The sequence below is a fragment of the Tupaia chinensis genome, unplaced genomic scaffold (assembly GCF_000334495.1).
Source record: "Tupaia chinensis unplaced genomic scaffold, TupChi_1.0 Scaffold000341_1, whole genome shotgun sequence".
In the NCBI taxonomy this organism is placed as follows: Eukaryota; Metazoa; Chordata; class Mammalia; order Scandentia; family Tupaiidae; genus Tupaia; species Tupaia belangeri.
In genome coordinates, this window is record NW_006159835.1 from 2132997 (window position 1) to 2151966 (window position 18970).

An 18970-nucleotide genomic window follows, 5' to 3' on the forward strand; every position below is an offset into this window, starting at 1 on the left:
GTCTCTTATCCTAGCGTCCTCCTTTAAAAATGAGGTAGCGGGATCAAAAGATGGCATAGTGGTTATGTTGTTGGACACCCACATAGTTGATTACAGTTTGAGCCCCAAACCAGTGGCTTAAAACTCATGTTGGGAGCATGTATGTGCATGTCCAAGAGCCCAAGAGGAGAATGGAGGTGAAGGGATTATGGTATGGCCATCCCCACCTGGCGGGGAGGGGGGATGATGTCTTGCTTTCTGTCTCTCTTGCGAGTGCACACACCCTATAGCAAAAATTTCTCCAATAAAAGAAAAAACATGAGATAGCTGTGATACTTTATATAAACTTTTTGACACAAGGGATCAGAACTGTCCTACCTCTCTGTTTCTCCCCTATTTCCCAGCTTTAGTGATTATGCAACAGATGTAGTTTTCCAGAAATTCTTATCTTTAGAAGGACTTCCAAAATAGGTGTCATTTTATTTCTTATTGAGTATATAGAAATCTATGGTTAAATAAATTTAATGCCATGAAGCACATGCAAGCATGAGAGAGAACACAGGAGCACTGAAGCACCCAATAATGGGGCCTGATCACACCACAATTCCCCTTTGTCCAACTTTCCATCCCATTACGATTCTGGGCATGTACATGTGCACACCTAGTGTGTTGCTGCTGGGGCTGGAATTCAAACCACGGTCAACCACATAGGATCTGACTACCTGTGCACAGCACTTAACCAGGGCACTACAGGGGTGGCCCAATCCTGTGATTTTGTTCATGAGCAACCTGGGTACTAGAGCATACATGCCCAGGTGAAAAACAGAAGCAAATTAATGGATGTTTTCTCCAAGCAAAGTCTCAGGTTTACTTTAAGGAAGGCAGAAGACCTACTTATCTCCATTCATACTCCTAGCAAATGTAAGAGAAACTCAGTCCTGTGAGATAATAAGACTGTCATACTGCTATCAACTGTAGCTCCTCAAATCTATAACTGGTTTTTCTTCTAATTCCAGCTGTGCTGTAAGATTTTGATTATGTCACTTCCTTCTCCTGGATTAACTTCATCAACAATGAGAAAAGAATGAACAAATACCAGGCAAAACTGCTTATGGTAAAAATGAATTCTAATTCATCTAACCATCTGGATGGGAGGACTCTGATAGACTGCATACCTAATGGAAGATCAAATCTTTAAGCAATTCTCAGTGTGGATACTCTTGTAATGGGTCATTACAAGGACCTTGGAAGCTATATCTATTAGTACTATTAGTACTAGTATTAGATATTAGTATCTATTTTACTATTTAGTATAGTAAAACTATTACTAAAGATCAGTTCTTGTGCAGCACAGGAGTTGTAACCCAAGGCAAATGTCCATGCTCCCACAGTTTTTAAGCAGCATGGGGATTTGCCTTGAATTGTAACTCCCATGCTGCACAGGAACTGTGGTTTCTCATGCTCCTAGCTATGTGGATCCTGTCACTTTGTATCAAAACTGTCATTTGATGGTAAGGAACAAAGAATAGCACCCAGATTGCAGTGAGGATCAGTGAAAAAGGAATGCTCTATTAGCATGCTATTTTTCCTGTCCAGCATCCTTCTCAGTAAATCTAATGTCAAATTTGGCTTATTCAGTTCATATGAATCTGAATGTTCATCTGTGCCTAAGTAGACCCCATGATGATCTTTGCAACAAACTTAAGAATTCCAGAGGTCTTTCAGGTATCTCATCATGTCTGAGGTCCCCCAATAACACTTGCTGTAAACTACTACAGTTGAACTTGATTTTGCAAGATATATTTAACAGGATTTTGTCATTTATGCAAGTCTCTTTTTTTCTTCCAGGTAGTGTGTATTCAGAAATTCAACATATGTTCCAAAGACGGTCACACTGTCAAGCATTATGGGGCTGTCATATAGATGAAAGCACTGATTGCTTCAAAACCATATATAATTTCTACCATTGGCTATAGTAAACTTTCCATTAAAAGCATTTTTTTTCAAGTCCAAGGTCTATCTTTCTTGCTAAAGTTCAATGATCTTTTTTTCCAACTGTAATTCAAAATTCTCCTATCCCCTCAGTAGTACTACACCTCTGTAGATTATATCTATACATGTGGCATCAATAAAAGGTTCTTGGGGCCAGCCAGTGACATGGTGGTTAATATTGCTGTATCCCATATAACCACTGTACAATTAGAGTCCCAGACCTGGGACCAAAAAACGTGCCCAATGCACACCCATGTGTGCCCAAAATTCTGAAAGGAGAGGAAAATGGAGGAGAAGGAACTGTGGTATGACCATGCACCACATGGGGGATACTTTCTCACCTTCCCTCTCTTCTCTCTCTGGCTACTACGCATGCCTCCTAGCAAAAATGAAAGAAAGAAGAAGGAAGAGAAGGAAAGGAAAGGAAAGCAAAGCAAAGGAAAAGGAAAAAAGGAAAGAAGAAAAGAAGAAAAGGAAAGGAAAGAGAAGGAGGGAGAGAGGGAAGGAAGGAGGGAAGGAAAGAGTAAGGGAGGAAGAGAAAGAAAGAGGGAAGGAGGGAGGAAGTTTCTGTCTGACAATAAGTCCTAGAATATGTTTCTATTGTAGTTAGGGAAATCTGTCTCAGACAGAACAGGTTAGGCATTTTGATCAGTCCAAGGACAGCTAATCCAAATTTCATTTTGTAACAAAGATCAACTTTAGAATATATATATTTTAACAACTATGGTAGATTTCACAGCAACTTTCCAGAAGAAATTACTAACTAAATGGACAGTCTCTAGGCACTGACCTAAGACAGAAATAAAATAATTGTAAACAGTCTATTCCCTCAATAAGTTTTTAGCTTAGTTCAGGAAATAATATATCAAATATATTTTTTATTGATCTAATGCAATTGCATGTTATCCATTTATATTGCAATATTAAAATATAAAAACAATTATTTCTTCATCCAAAAAAATTATTTTGTTTTGCTTTTTATTTTTGTTTTGAGAGATTTTTGCTATAGGGAACGTGCGCTCGCCAGAAAGACAAAGAGAGACAGAGAGAGAAAAAGCAAGAAATCACCCCCCGGGGGGGATGGCCACTTCATAATCCTTTCTCCTCCATTCTCCTCTTGGGATCTGGGACACGCACGCACACATGCACGCCCGGCATGAATTTAAGTCACCAGGTCCGCGATTCAAACCACAGTTGACTACATGGGAGCCCAGCAATATAGCCATTACGCTAACTGCTGGTCCCCATCCTTAAAAATTATATCAATAATAATATCAAAGCTGGCTGTGGCGCAAGCAGGTGGTATAGTGGTTAAGGCACCATACTCCCAAACAGCCAATCACGGTTCAAGTCCCAGACCCAGTTGCTTAAAAATTTATGCCTGGCATGTGTGCATACCCAAAATCCCCAGAGAAGCATGCAGGAGAAGGAATGGTGGCAGGGACATCTCCCCTGAAGGGAGATTTCTCACTTTCCTCTCTGTTTCTCTCTGGTGAGTGCATGTACCCTATGACAAAAACCTAAAAAAAGAGAGAGAGAGAGAGAGAGAAAGCTGGCAGGAAGACTTAAGTTGTATTTAAATTACTACCACTTTAACTGGTAAATAAAAATACCCACCATACTTTATTTTTAATATGTTTATAACATGTGCTTGTTGTTTAATCTTGAGCTATCATTTTAACATTACTGCTGTTAAATTTCAATATCTTTTTTTAACAATTTTATTTATTTCTTCCATGAGTGAGAGATAAAGATAAACAGAGAGAGAAATAGGCACTCCTAACAGAGTCTCCATGCCATGATCCACCCAGTCTCAGTCGGCCCCAGATCAAAGGCACACACACGAGCAAGCTTTGCTTGCTCAGTTAGGTCCCAAGATGCAAACCTAGGACATTTGCCATGTGAATCCAGTTGCATCACCACTGTGCCATGGCCCCTCAGTCTTCTTTATTATCCTAAAACTACTTCACTCAAATGTTTATAAAGTGCTAAAAAAAAAATCCCAGTAAGTTAATAACTTTGTAATATAATTTACATGTGCTAAAAAATGCAACTAAAGAAGCCAAACAACTGCCATAATATGCTGTACTATTAAGTTACCATACTTTGCAAATATAATAGAAAATGCTAAGAATAAAATGTAACATCAAAGTAAAATTTTGCTACAATGACTGTGGATTTATCAATTTTGAATGTATATCTAGTCCCCCACTGTCCTCACCTACCCCTGCTTCCACAACACACATATTTTACATTCATCACTTTTGAAAAATGATTTGTGAATTATTGAACTTTTAAGTCTCTGTGTCCTCTAAAACTTATTCCTTCCACAACGTAGAATCACACTACCCTGTGTAAGGTGGCATATGATTAATAGTCAAATAGGGGCTGGACTTCTGTTAAGTACTGCACAGAATCAGCTGGGTAAGACATGCTGATCAGGGGTTAAGTCCTAGCCCTGGGAGCCTGAAAAACATATCAGGGTCCTGACAGGACAGTGAATTAGATAGAAATGGACTGCAGTATGGGAGCAGGGTCACTGGAGGGGGGTGTGCTCACTCACACTCTCTCTTGCATGCATGCTTTCTCCCTCTGTTGTGCCTGTGCATATGCCTTCTGGCACTGAATAAAAAGAGTCACATGGAATAAGATAATAAGCCAGAGTGATTAATATGAGCTACAATAGTAGAATAGGAGTGGGAAGCCTCATTCATTCACTATAGCATTTCAGTTAACACACACTACAGTTACAAATGTGCCATACAATGTGCTAGAAGGTGGGGAAGAAAATTGATTCAAACATAGTCTCTATCTTGAGAGACCTTAATAAAATAGAAAAAAAATTAAAGTGTAAGTAAGTAGGAGTGCAAAATGACAGCATTCCAAAAAAATCTTAAGTCATCACAAGTTGCATTAAAACAGTTTCTTCAGAGTCAGAGGACTTTAAACTCTGAAATAATGACTTCTCCTGCAGGAATTTTAGAAAATAAGATATAAGTATATGTTTAAATAATAAGGGTTTAGCTATAAAAGATAATTATTATTGAATATTACCAATAAATTTATATTCTTCTTAAATATATCTTTTCTTGGGACCAGCAGTTAGCATAATGGCTGTGTCGCTGGATTCCCATGTAGTCGACCGCAGTCAAGTTCTGGACCTGGTGGCTTAAATTCATACCAGGTGCATGTGTGTGCATGCCGAAGATCCCGAGAGGAGAATGGAGGCAAAGGGACTGCAGCGTGGCCATCTCCCCTGGGGAGTGATTTCTTGCTTTCTATCTCTCTGTCTCTCGGTCTTTCTGGTGAGCACACATGCACTATAGCGAAAACCTCTCCGAAAAAAGAAATCCTTTCTTTTCCTTTCAATACCAGTGCAGAACTTGTAATATATTATCACCTTTACTCGTACTGATCAAAAACAATACAATATTGTTCAAAACAGCTACTAAAACCTAAATAAGATTTAGTTGTAACCAAAAGCCAACTACCAAAAACAAAACAAAACAAAACAAAAAAACTCTAATTAAAAGATCAAATTAGGGGTAACACAGCTGGATGCACATGGGAATGGTTCTGAGTGTGTGTCCCAAGACCTACCTGAGTATGCTGGGGTATGTGTGCGTGTGCTCATCATCTGGGCCAGTTAGGCTGGGGGAGGGTCATGCCATGAAGGTCCTGTTGAGGGTACCTCTCTCTCATGGAAGAAGTAAATAAATACTAATAAACTTGGGGGGAAAAAAAAATCCCTGTTTTGATTTTTTTTTTTTTTGAGAGGTTTTCGCTATAGGGCGCGTGCGCTCGCCAGACAGAGAGAGAGAGAGACAGAAAGTGAGAAATCACCCCCCAGGGTGGATGGCCATGCCGCAATCCCTTCTGCTCCATTCTCCTCTCGGAATCTTGGGCACGCACGCACACGCGCCCGGCGTGAGTTTTAAGCCACCGGGTCCGGGACGCGAACCACAGTTGATTACGTGGGAGTCCAGCGACATAGCCATTATGCTAACTGCTGGTCCCCTGTTTTGATTGTTACTGAAACAATTGTAGTAATAGCCAGGAGAAGTAGAGGGAGGAATATGAATAAAGAAAGGAAAATCAAATCGCATTTCACATTTTAGAAGAGGAGAGTGAATAAAATTTAATGTTTTATTTGTAATGTTAGGAGAGAAACTCAGGTTCATTCATTTATCTGTCTGGCTTATTTATTTATTTTAGAGAACATTATTCTAAGATGAAAACAGGACACACCACTTCCTAATCACTCCATTAGAAAAGTGTCTAGGGGCCAGACGGTGGTACAAGCAGTAAAACATGACATTCTGTGTGTCTGATGCACCTGGGAAGGTTCCAGGTTCAAGTCTAGAGAACTCTCTGAGTACAGCTGGTGTATGAAGTGTATCCATCATCTGGCACTGGCTGAGACTGGGGATGAATCATGGTATCAAGACCCTGTTGGGAGTGTTGTCTTTCTGTCTCTCTCTTGCTTGCTCATGAAAAAATATACATTTGTAGAGAAAATCTAAGAAGGTAAAATACTGGAAACAGGTGGAAAAAATAACAAGAAATACCCCAAAATAAAAGTATAAATAAGGTAACATAAGTAAAATTAATTATGTCAGTTATATCCAGAAATATACCTTTAAGGAGTAAGGGTTACAAGGTCAGGTAAACTAAATGTTATGAATAAAAGAATTACTTAAAATAACACAGATAGTCTAAAAATAAAAATAGATAGGGACCAGCAGTTAGCATAATGGCTATGTCAGTGGACTCCCCCATAGTCAACCACGGTTCAAGTCCCGGACCCGGTGGCTTAAAACTCACGCTGGGCGCGTGTGCGTGCGTGCCCAAGATCCCAAGAGGAGAATGGAGGAGAAAGGATTGCGGCGTGGCCATCCCCCCTGGGGGGTGATTTCTCGCTCTGTCTCTCTATCTCTCTCTGTCTTTCTGGTGAGCACATGTGCCCCATAGCAAAAACCTCTCTAAAAAAAAAGTATAAATAAATATACCAAGAAAAAACTAAATATGAAGAAAGCATGGGTGACCAGGAGTTAGCATAATGGCTATGTCAGTGGACTCCCACATAGTCAACCACGGTTCAAGTCCCGGACCCGGTGGCTTAAAACTCACGCTGGGCGCGTGTGCGTGCGTGCCCAAGATCCCAAGAGGAGAATGGAGGAGAAAGGATTGCGGCGTGGCCATCCCCCCTGGGGGGTGATTTCTCGCTTTCTGTCTCTCTATCTCTCTCTGTCTGTCTGGTGAGCACACGCACCCTATAGCAAAAACCTCTCCAAAAAAAAAAAATAAAGCATGGGTCACAAATATCAACATTGAACAAAATTTCAAGAGAAAAATCACTAAATGGGACAAACTGACACAAATTACAATGAAGTTATATGTGAATACACCTTTACTACTGCAATTAAATACACTTTACTACTACAATTATATATACTTTACTACTACAATTTTTTCATAAGGAACTGATCAAACTTGGGTGTAAAGATAGATGACTTATCACAGCAAATTTTATAAATATGCTAAATAATTTAGCAATGAAGCTCTTTGTCTTTAATAGATGAACTATATAAAAAGGGAGAATATAAATAACTTCAAATAAAAAGTATGGTCTAATGCTGATCCCAACAAACAGAATATAAAAGAAAAAGACATTTATGGAAAATTTACAAAAAGACATTATATATCTAGACTATAAGGAAGAAAAACTGGCTGCCTCATTGGCACAGTGATAATTTGTTGCTTGAGAGAAGCTGGATCCCACATGGTGACCGCAGATTAACTCCCTGGCCTGGTCAGCCTGAAACATGCAAGTGCCCAGGGTATGAAGGGCTGAAGGACTGAACAGAGGAGTTCGCAAAGTAACTTTACCCATGGAGGGTGCTTCTCTTTTTTTTCTCTCTCTCTCATGCATATGTCCTCAATCTTGAATAAAGAAAATAAATTAAAAAAAACAATCTCAGAACTTTTTTTTTTTTAATTGAAAATCAAGGGCCAAATGCTGGCACAGCAATAATATGTAACACTCTGTAAAGCTGACCCACATGTAAGAGTTCTGGTTTCACATCTGGAGACCTCCTTAAATTCACTGGGCTTGTGACTATCCATAATTCAGAGCTGGCTTGACACAGAGCATAGACCATATCAAGACACTCTCTTGCTCAAGGAAGAAATAAATAAATAAAATTTTTTTGTTGTTGTTTTTGCCATAGGGTGCATGCACTTGCCAGGGAGAGACAGAAAGAGGAAAAGTAAGAAATTACCCCTGGGCGGGGCGGGGGATGGTCATGCCACAATCCCTTCTCCACCATTTTCCTCTTGAGATTTTGGGCATGTACACATATGCACCTGGGTGTGTTTTTCAAGCCACCAGGTCTGGGCCTCAGTGGTCAGCCACATGGGAATCCAGCGTGCTAACCACCTTTTGGCCCCTAAATAAATAAACTTTTTAAAAATGAATGGGACCAATAGCGTAATGGCTATGTCGCAGGACTCCCGTGTAGTCGACCGCAGTTCGAATCCCGGACCTGGTGGCTTAAACTCACATCAGGTGCATGTGTGTGCGTGCCCAAGATCCTGAGAGGAGAATGGAGGAGAAGGAATTGCAGCATGGCCATCCCCCCTGGGAGGTGATTTCTTACTTTCTGTCTCTCTGTCTCTCTCTGTTTGGTTGGTGAGTGCACGTGCCCTATAGCAAAAACCTCTCAAAAAAAAAAAAAAAAACATAAACAAACATGAGCTAGGAGAAGTTGGCCAATGCATCTCTTTATTTTATCTTATCACTGGAAGGCAGATCTATAGAGGTTTCATCACTACCTTGACAAAAGAAATACAAGTGCATTTAGTTGTTTTATAGCATAACTCATGGACGTTTTATGCTTTTTTTGGACTAACCTGTGACTTGATTTTAAACTGCTAAAATCTGGTATATTATTATAATCAGCACACAAAGTAAGGTAAATAGAGTATTATATTACAAAGGCTTAAGGAAGAGAAAAATACCTTATTATTGGAATTGTGTTTTCCTGGGAAACAAGAATGAGTTTTTCAACTCTGCAAAAAAGATAAAACCTTTAGTTTAATGCTAATAAAAACCAACCTGTAATTTTTGCTGCCTTTTCCTCCTGGTTCACTCGGTTCTCATCATCATCTTCGTTATCTTCTTCAAAGTCATCTAAATTGCCAATGTCAGCCTGCTTCATACTCATCAAACTAGCCAAACTTTGCATGTCTTCATCCCTGCATCAATGATTCAATACACACATAGTGTATTAAGTGACATTGTACAAGAGTACTAAAAACACCTGAACACTCATATTCATACACTTTTAAAAAGCATGTTTAATTATTAAAAAAAAACAGGACTAGAAATTAATTAGGAACAGTTTTATTTTGAGTAGAAGATATATGGATGACTAAAATTTTCTTCAGGGAATTTAAGTATGATTTTTTAAACAAGAAATCTATAAATAAACAGTTGATTCATAAAACTGTAGGACAGTTGGCAAATGGAAGACTTAAATATTCAAAACTTTCAAAAGGAATTAAAAAAATGAATTCTTAATCTAAAGCCCATGAACCTTTTGAGTTTTTACTTAGAAAGGAAAGAAAGTGGTAAACTTTATAAAACATATTTAAATCTTGCTTAAATGTGCATTTAAAAAAAAATTCTTTCATAAGAGAGAGAAAAAGAGAGGGGAGAGGATAAGCACCTTCAACAGAATCTCACACCAGTCTCTTGCCTCACCCTACTCTGAGCCTTTCCAATCAAACCAGAATCAGTGGCACATGCTCGCCCAATGTGTACAATTCAACTCTGGAACCAATCTCTGGTTTTCCATATGGCTTCTAGCATTGCAGTGCTGTGCTACTACTGTACCACCACAACTGGGCCCGCTTATTTTTTTTTTCCCAAAGGGGCATTTATTAAGCCCTGCAAAGTTAAAAAAATACTGTGACTAAAAAACAAAAACACCTTATAAACAAAGAAAATCTAAGGCTGGCTCCATGGTGCAGCAGTAATTCACTGCTCAAGGAAGGCTAAATCCCTCGTGGTGACTCTGGTTCAAATCTCCAATCTATGTTGGGCATGCACACAAGTACCCAGGAGCTGAATGGCTGGAGGACTGGAGGTTGTAACATTTTTGGACCCTGTGAAAGACGCTCATTTCTCTCTCCCACTCTTACATGTGTGCACAAACACTCTATCATGAATGAAGAAATAAAAACTAATTAATTAAAAAAATAAAAGAAAAACAAAGTATAGCCTTTTTAAATAATTGCAAGATGAAAAATGACATGGGCTGGTTTTATGTTAGATATATTTAATAAAATAACAAATTTTGTTTTTATCTTGAAGTTTTTAAAATATAAATTTATAAAGTTTACATTGAATACTCTAAAAATTAAAACATTTAACTTTTATTTTTACCTTATACTTCAAACAAACTAAAATGACTGAAACATATTTCTGCCATGTTACATACAAATTCATACTCGATTTGGTGTATTTCCCCAAGATTAAGAAAGACCAATTAAAATACTTTTTCTTTTGTAAAGTAATGCTTGTTAATATTCTCTTATCTTCCAGATATGGTATGACTTTGCAGACTAAATTATCTTTGAAATTCTTTGTATTTTTATCTCATATAAGCTTAAATTAATTTAAAATAATTTCCCCCTCCTGAATAAATTTTTTGAGACAAAGTCTGCAGGAACAAAAGAAGTTATATTCCTATACATGAATGCCTTACAAATTGCTCACTTATCAAGGGGAAATAATTTCAAAAATTATTTCTTAAAATATTTCTTAAAATATTCTTAAAATGTTAAGAATATGTTAACTTGCTTCATTTTTCCCACTTTAATTTCCTCATATTTTCACCCTAAACAATTTCCTTTGGGGAAAGTAAGGAGGCAGCTAGGAGAGGTAGAGAGAGAGAGCTTATGATGTTATGAGAGAATTTCTATTCAATTCAAATTGAGACATTGGTTTGGCTGAATTTCCTCTCACCCAGAAATCTGTGAATGAGTACTGATTCACTTACTGTTTTTGCCCACTGAAAGGAAGTTCACCCTCAAAGGGTCTTCTCTGAATTTGTTTTCTCTCTTCCTCCTGTGTTTCCTTTCCTTCCGTTTTGGCTAAAACCTCAGGGTAAGATCTTTACTTAAAATTTCTCAGTATTTAAGTCTACAATTTAAGAATCTGAGACAAAAAACTAAAATGGTTCTATTCTGCTCTGTCTCCCTACCACTCTTACTTAGAGCCAACTTCCGGAAGGGAGACTTACTGTTATCTACCAAGTCATTTGTTGCAATGTAGATGAGTGCCAAACATCTCATCCTGACTGACGCAAACAATCCAGTCTAATCAGTCAAGTAGACATGGCCAATTATAGTAACGACATTCCATCAGGTCAAATACATTCAGAGCTGTGATTCAGACTGGACTGAAATGTTCATAGCTGCCTCTTCTTCCTTCCTTTTAAGTCTAGGCACAGAATTTCCACTTCTCCTGCCTCTTCATCTTCTACTCAACTTCACCACACTCACACATGCACTTAACTCCTGAATTGATTGTACACAATAACCAGGATAAATGTTACTTTTTCCCTTCTGATCTAGATATGTTCAACTCATCCAGTTAGAAATTTACTCTTTTTTTTAAGAAACTAGAAATGAGCCTAGAAATCTCTGTGTAATATTTATTTAGTGCTTAACAAGTCATTTTTTAAAGAATGATTAAAATAAATTGCTTATCTAACTGTATCTTCCTGTTCAATTTTTTAAAGGCTGATCCAAGGATAAGAATTGGTGAATGTTTCCTAAGTTATTTCATCCCTCTTATCCTAGACTTTACATTTTTGTTCTTCTCATATCTCAGTTGTATTTATTCCACAAATCAGAGTACAGACTACAACACTGAAGACAATGAAATATAAAGCAAACACTTATAATATTCTATAATGTACTATTTTAAATGTGAAGCCAGCTATAATCACTTTTATATTATTCATTTTGTGGAGTCAAATGGGCTATTTGTAAATAAGGGATCCCCTTAACTCAGTCTCTGAAACAAAGAACGCTAAGAATGACTGGTATGCTGTAGGGTGATCAACTGCTGGTAGTGTACTGAGTCAAAGCTATTTACCTGTAGTGATTGAAACACAATGTGAAGCACCTTTTTGGACAAAAGAAACTTACGTGGCTTTTCCTTCCCTAAGGAAAATGCAAGATAATGAAAACTGAAGAGTGGCAGACACAATTTTTTTAGACAATGGCTTGAATTTTAGCTTGACATCAGTCTGAGTTGGCATAGGGCTTGCATACTGTTTCATATTGATGCTGCTAGTAGCAAGAGCTTTCCTTCGACCAGAAGGGGATTCCTGGAAAATAATTTTTAAAAACATATATGTAATTCAGGGTTATTTTACTGCCAAATATTTTTAAATGCTATTTTAATAATAAAATCACATAATGATTGATCATTTCTTTTTCCAATGAGTTCCTCTAACACAATAATTAAGTAAAATTACGATGAAGTTTTATCACAGCTTTTCTATCTATAAGTAAGGTGGATAAAAAATTGAAAAAAAGGTGGCTCAGAAAGAAACAAGGGAAAACAAGAACGACTTTAAATATCACAAGAAAGAAAAAGCAAAGAATGAAAACTAAGAAAGTTTAGGATTACTGTGAGAAGAGGACATATCATAGGTCTAGTCATCAAGTACTTACCAATTATTTTCTGTTGACAATTAATGTAATCTAAAGATATTTCTCCTTTCTAAAAATCTATGTATAGTTTTAAGTTTATTTATTTATTATTATTATTTTAATTTGACCAGAAGAGACAGAGAGAGAGAGAGAGAAAGTGAGAAAGCAAGCCACCAGGACTTGAACCGTCGTCAGTCATGTGGGAGTCCAGCACTTTTAACCACCAAGCCATCTGCCGGCCCAAAATTTATATATTTAATAGTCCAGTCTAGGTAGCATTCTATCTCTTCTTTGCCTACAAAATCTGAATTCTGTCTTTTAAATTGAGCCTATTTCTTCTCAGGACCTTTTCTGACCACCCTAGACCAAACAATTCCCTATCTCTTCCTTAAGACCACATATATTAAGAAAGAAACAGCTTCTCTGATATGATACCCATGGCTGTCCTGGTAACTGACCACTGCAGACCTCAAAATTCTTTTAAACACAGCTATGGAGAGCAGTCAGTCTGTGAAAACATGTGACTTCTTAGATGCATGCAAAAATGTGCTTTTGTGGGTTGCTTTAACAATGACTATTGAGAAGCATTTACATACAAAAGTCCTACTTAATTTGACCAGAAGAGACAGAGAGAGAGAGAGAGAAAGTGAGAAAGCAAGCCACCAGGACTTGAACCGTCGTCAGTCATGTGGGAGTCCAGCACTTTTAACCACCAAGCCATCTGCCGGCCCAAAATTTATATATTTAATAGTCCAGTCTAGGTAGCATTCTATCTCTTCTTTGCCTACAAAATCTGAATTCTGTCTTTTAAATTGAGCCTATTTCTTCTCAGGACCTTTTCTGACCACCCTAGACCAAACAATTCCCTATCTCTTCCTTAAGACCACATATATTAAGAAAGAAACAGCTTCTCTGATATGATACCCATGGCTGTCCTGGTAACTGACCACTGCAGACCTCAAAATTCTTTTAAACACAGCTATGGAGAGCAGTCAGTCTGTGAAAACATGTGACTTCTTAGATGCATGCAAAAATGTGCTTTTGTGGGTTGCTTTAACAATGACTATTGAGAAGCATTTACATACAAAAGTCCTACTTGCTTGTTGTTATTTTCCACGGGTCTAAAAGTCACATGTTTTCTCGGACTGACTGTTCTCCATACATAGCTATTCCGAATTCATCAAAAAGGAACACAAAAATAAAACCTATTTCCTATTAAAAGTTTTTAACATTCCATTAATAGGCTATTGTGTTTCATAATTACCCTTCAACAGAATAATAGCCTAGAAGAACAACAGGAGAGTAAAATAATGATTTGTTACTATGTATAAGACACTTTGTAAATTCTGGAGATATGTGACAATGAGGACATAATAATCACTTGCTATGTGTTCTAATGGCAGATGTGGGACAACTTGCAAATAAGGTAGGGCCGGTCCCATCGCCTACTGGTTAGGGGAGCCAATTCCCACATGGCCAAGTGCACAGTCTGAGTTCTAGCCCTGGTGGCTCGAAGAAACACCTGGCACATGTGCACATGTGCCCAAGTTTCTGATAGAATGAAGATATGGAAGAGAAGGGATTGGGAATTGACCATGCCCTCTTGGGAGGGTGCTTTCTCCCTATCCTTGTCTCTCTCTCATAAGCACATGTGCCTCCTGGCAATTTAAAATAAAAATAATATAAATAAAAAATCATATACCATTATCTCTTAGGAAGTTGAGAGCAAAATTTAAAGCTTTGTTTCCAAGCTGTATGACCATAAGCAATTGGAAAACTTGAGCTTCAATAATCTTCCTTATAAAATAAGGAGGTAACCTGAAACTCAATTAAATTCTATTATTATTTTCTATAAAAATACTCAATTTTCCCACCAAGACAAGTTACCACTAATACCTCTGAATTATTCTTTATTAAATCTTTTATTTGTCCTATGACTGACAAATTTGCCTAATATAAGGATATACTAATTTAATCATGACATTAAAAAAGCCTTTTTCAAAAACCTGACATTTCTGCACAGCAGTACAAGCAAAATGTAATGTAGCATCCCTAAAGAATACCTTGTTTTAAAATGTGGTCTTATCTGTCAGATTATGCACAGCAATATTATACAGAACTATTAGTGCATGTAGATACCTTATGAATGAATTTCAAAATGCATCAAGCACTTGAGAAGGATTTAAGCCCTCTCAGAAGAAATACTTAAGAATATGCAAATACCTTCAACTGAATCAAGTTGAACAGATGTGACTATCCCAAACAATGCAAGTGGTTCTTTCCCTGGTCGCTACTGTCAATCAAAGAATAAGATTAAGGTCCAAGGTTCTGACAATGTGCAAAATGAAAAAGTATGATCAGGGAGTATCAATTTATTACACTGATATGAACAATAATCTCTTATTGTACCTTTAGAATAGCTAACAACTTCTACATATAACATAGGATTTAAAAACCTCTGTTTTGAAAGCATGACATACAAACTGTCACATACTATTTTCAGTTTTTGTTAAACAAATCTGTTTCACAAAGCATGACACTGATCCCTTAACATAATTATTTAATTCTATAATCAAATAATCAAACCATAAAAATTAAGATAACATAAAAATAAGCGTAATTTTGAAAGCTCAGTTTAGGAGGGATGGTTCCTGCAAAATCTAGATTTTTGATAGTTAACATTCTGTCAACCTCATTTCTGGAGTAAAAATTATGTGGAAATGTTTTTCTGATGATCTCAGTTTTGTAGCAAAAAATGTGTTTTAATATCTGGCATTTCAGCATCTGAAATAACAGGGAATAAAGCTTCTAAATTCTATCAATTAAGCAAATGAAAACAGCCTTTTGTAAGGTCTGGACAGGTGAGCAGAATAGAGCTTTTTGGGTGAATCAACAACCATTTCTAAAATTAATTAACAGAGGACCTCACTAGATCTATGTCCTTGATATAATGGTGTCCTTCCAGTCATCCACTCACACGCTCTGTGGATTATTGTCTCATCTTCTTTCTCATATTCTTCCTCCTTTTCTTCCTGATCTTTGTATTCCTGAGCAGCTACTTTTCTGAACTCCACTGGTGTTGCCTTGACTACTCCTTATTCTGGTAATGCTCCATATTTCTGATGGTAATCACACCAGTAATTCACTACTATAGTTGCCAGACTTGGAAAATCACCTCCATATACTTTGGATTGGATTACACTCTGAGTGAGAATGAAGGGTTTCATCGGAGGCCTCTCATGATACAGGGATGAGTAAGAAGCTGATGCCTCTCTTACAGTCCTTTTCTCTCAGTATCTTTATCTCCTGGTCAATGTTCTCAACCTCTTCTAAGCTGATGCCAATCCACCTCAGAAGGTGGCGGAGATAATATTCATGAACACGCTCATCATCTGCTTGACCACATTCCACTGCAGACTTCAGTTTAGACAACCTATGCTCCACCTCCTCCTTTTGCCTGTATCTCTCTATTTTAGTCTATTTTTTGTGATGTGATAGCAATGAGTCTAGGATAGGCCACAGTGGAACCAGCGGTATTGTTTTCAGCAGAGCTGTTCTTGGTTTTGGGCAGCTTAAACTCTGCCACATGATAGAAATGGCATTGAGTTAAGTAGCTTATAAAGTGTTCTCAAGCGTGCTGCAAATGAGCTAGAAGCAGGAACCGCCTTGTTTCACAGTGAGGGCTCCTTGAAATGCTGGAACCATCAGGTACTTGAGGTTGTAGGAAGCAATCTCTTCTTTCCTAATCTTTGGGTTGAACAAGTCAAGCTGAGATAACATTTTGGCAGCTTCTTCAGGGCAGTCCCATCTCTTGGCCACTTTATCCTGGACTATCTGAGAACTGGTGGATTCAGTCACTGTTTCCACCCAGGCCAAGAGCTGCCTGCTGGTTTTGAAAAGCACTGAGAGCCGTAGCCTTATTATTAATTTTTATGGTCTATTTAATCTGGTTTATTATATTAATATAATAAATAGTCCATCCAGGATCACCAATCTTGAAATGAGAAAAACAGATAAATGCACAGCTCAGTGCAGGATGGTTACTTTAAAGTAATGTAGCTACATTATTATAATTCATGTATGGACCCCTACTAATGAATTCTCCACCTGAATGTATTCTCATTGCTATTCAGGTGGCGACAATGAAAATAATAGACGAATACATGTTTTCTCTGTACATGAGCATAAAAGGGAAAAGATCTTATAATAACTTTCTTAGTAAGCAATGAACTGATTCTAAAAATGAATACTTTCTAATGAGGCTCAGGACTTTACAAATATTTGGTAACACTGCAGAGTTTACCAAGAAAGCATGTAGCTAATCTTGCCACTTTCCGCCTATAAAACCACATGGCACATAACAATAGTAGCAAGCAATGTAGTTAATGTGATATTCTTTAGTTCACCTAAGAAGGTGAAGAGGACATTTCTTGTCTAAATATTCATTACAGCTTTCTCACAGTTCATTGCATGTTGTTTCATTTATTGTGAACTCCAATAAGAGTAAAATTATTATTATATAATGCCACTCCTATTAAAATCTTCTCTTCTATTGAGATATTGCATAAGATAAACCACATGCTAGAAATTAAACTTTCTTTAAAAAAAGAATTAATTTTATTTATTCATTCATTTATTTTAGTTTGACCAGAGAAAAAGAGAGAGGGGGGTGAGAAAGCAAGCCACCAGGTCTAAGACTTGAACTGTGGTCAGCCACGTGGGAGTGTCCAGCGTCTTAACCACTATGCCACCTGCTAGTCCCTAGAAATTAAACTCTTTCTCTCATGTGAAAGGACTGTGTGCAGATAATATGGGGGTACAGAAACTTTTAGATTTTATAATATTTTAGAGCATTATTACATAGAATATTCTAAAAATTCTGTCATGTAATAATATTTTAATTATCATGTCTCTTACAAGACACTGAATATTAAACTAATGACATTATCCCTTGAGGCTTCTTTTAATTATGAAATACATCACATATATAAAGTATGAAACATAAGTACTACTTGATGAATAATAAAATGAATACCCTGTAGTCACCACCCAGCTTAAGAAAGCAGAACATTACCAGTACCTTAAAAGCTGCATGTCCTCTCCCTAATTGCACCCTTCCCATTCCTTCCTATAGAGGTGACCATTACCATAAATTTTGGGTTATTCCTTCTCTTCACTTTTTCAAAAGTATTATCACCCATGTATGCAGCCCAAAAGAATACATTGCTGATGAAAACAATGAACAAAGCAAGTATGCACATAGCAGAATATTATTCAGCCTGAAAGAGGAATCAACCATGTACCATGTACATCATGGTTGAACCTTAAGGACACTATGCTAAGTAAAAAAAAAAAAGCAAAACACAAAAGGGCAAATACTGTATGACTCCACTTAGATAGATGAGGAATAGGCAAATTTTAACAGAAAAGTAGAAGAGAGATTACTAGGTGCTAAACAGGGGAGGATGGAGACTTCTTGTCTGATCAGTACAGAATTTCCACTTAGGATGATGAAAACACATAGGAGCATGATTATGCAACATTGTAAACTTACTTAATACCAATGAACTGTACACCTAAAATGGTTAAAATAAATTTTGTTACATATAAATTAAAAAGTGAAAAACATGTTGTCTAGTTTTTGCATGTTTTTAAACTTTATATAAATACTAGCATTTGTGTGACTTATGTTCAACATCATATTGTTAATATTCATTTATGCTGATATGTACACCTGTGATTCATTTTATTTCATTGTTCCTAATATTCCATTACATAAAATTCTACAAAGTATGTGTCCATGTTGATGGACATGTGGGTCGTTGCAAGATTATTTATTTATTTGGGTTTATTAACAAAGCTCCTATAAATATTTTTATACCCATATCCTGGTGCATATGTGCAATAATGTATCTATGACATATTTCTAGGTTAGGAATAGTTAGGTCATAGGACATGTACATGTTCAGCTTTACCAGAAAATGTAAAATTGTATTCCAAAATGGCTGTATTAATTTATACTCCCTAATGGTTTCCATTTCTCCATTCTTACCAACACTTGACACTGTTTTTTTTTTTTACTTTTACTAAACTGAAATTATTAAATATTACCTCATTATGGGCCTGTGTTTCCCTGATTATTGATATTGATCATCCTTTCACAGTTTATTGGCCATGAGTTTCCTCCTCTGAAATCTTTTGTAGAATCTTCTACTATGCTGTTTTTCTTTTGAGTATTGGTTCATATTAGTTTTAAATATATATATAT

General features: G+C 37.0%; 1 protein-coding gene and 1 pseudogene across 9 annotated transcripts in view; both read right to left on the reverse strand.

Moving 5' to 3' along the window:
* Window positions 1-18970, reverse strand: part of EHBP1 (EH domain binding protein 1) — a 587840-nt gene that overhangs the window by 247324 nt on the left and 321546 nt on the right. For all 9 annotated transcript variants that reach the window (XM_027773334.1, XM_027773333.1, XM_006152207.3 and 6 more), the window contains 2 exons: window positions 12193-12374; window positions 9089-9228 (listed from right to left, as the gene is read on the reverse strand). In XM_027773334.1, coding sequence (XP_027629135.1) covers window positions 9089-9228; window positions 12193-12374 — 322 coding nt within the window. The remainder of the gene's footprint in view (window positions 1-9088; window positions 9229-12192; window positions 12375-18970) is intronic.
* The window catches only part of LOC102479452 (immunoglobulin-binding protein 1 pseudogene), a 20697-nt pseudogene continuing 17341 nt past the window's right edge, over window positions 15615-18970 (reverse strand).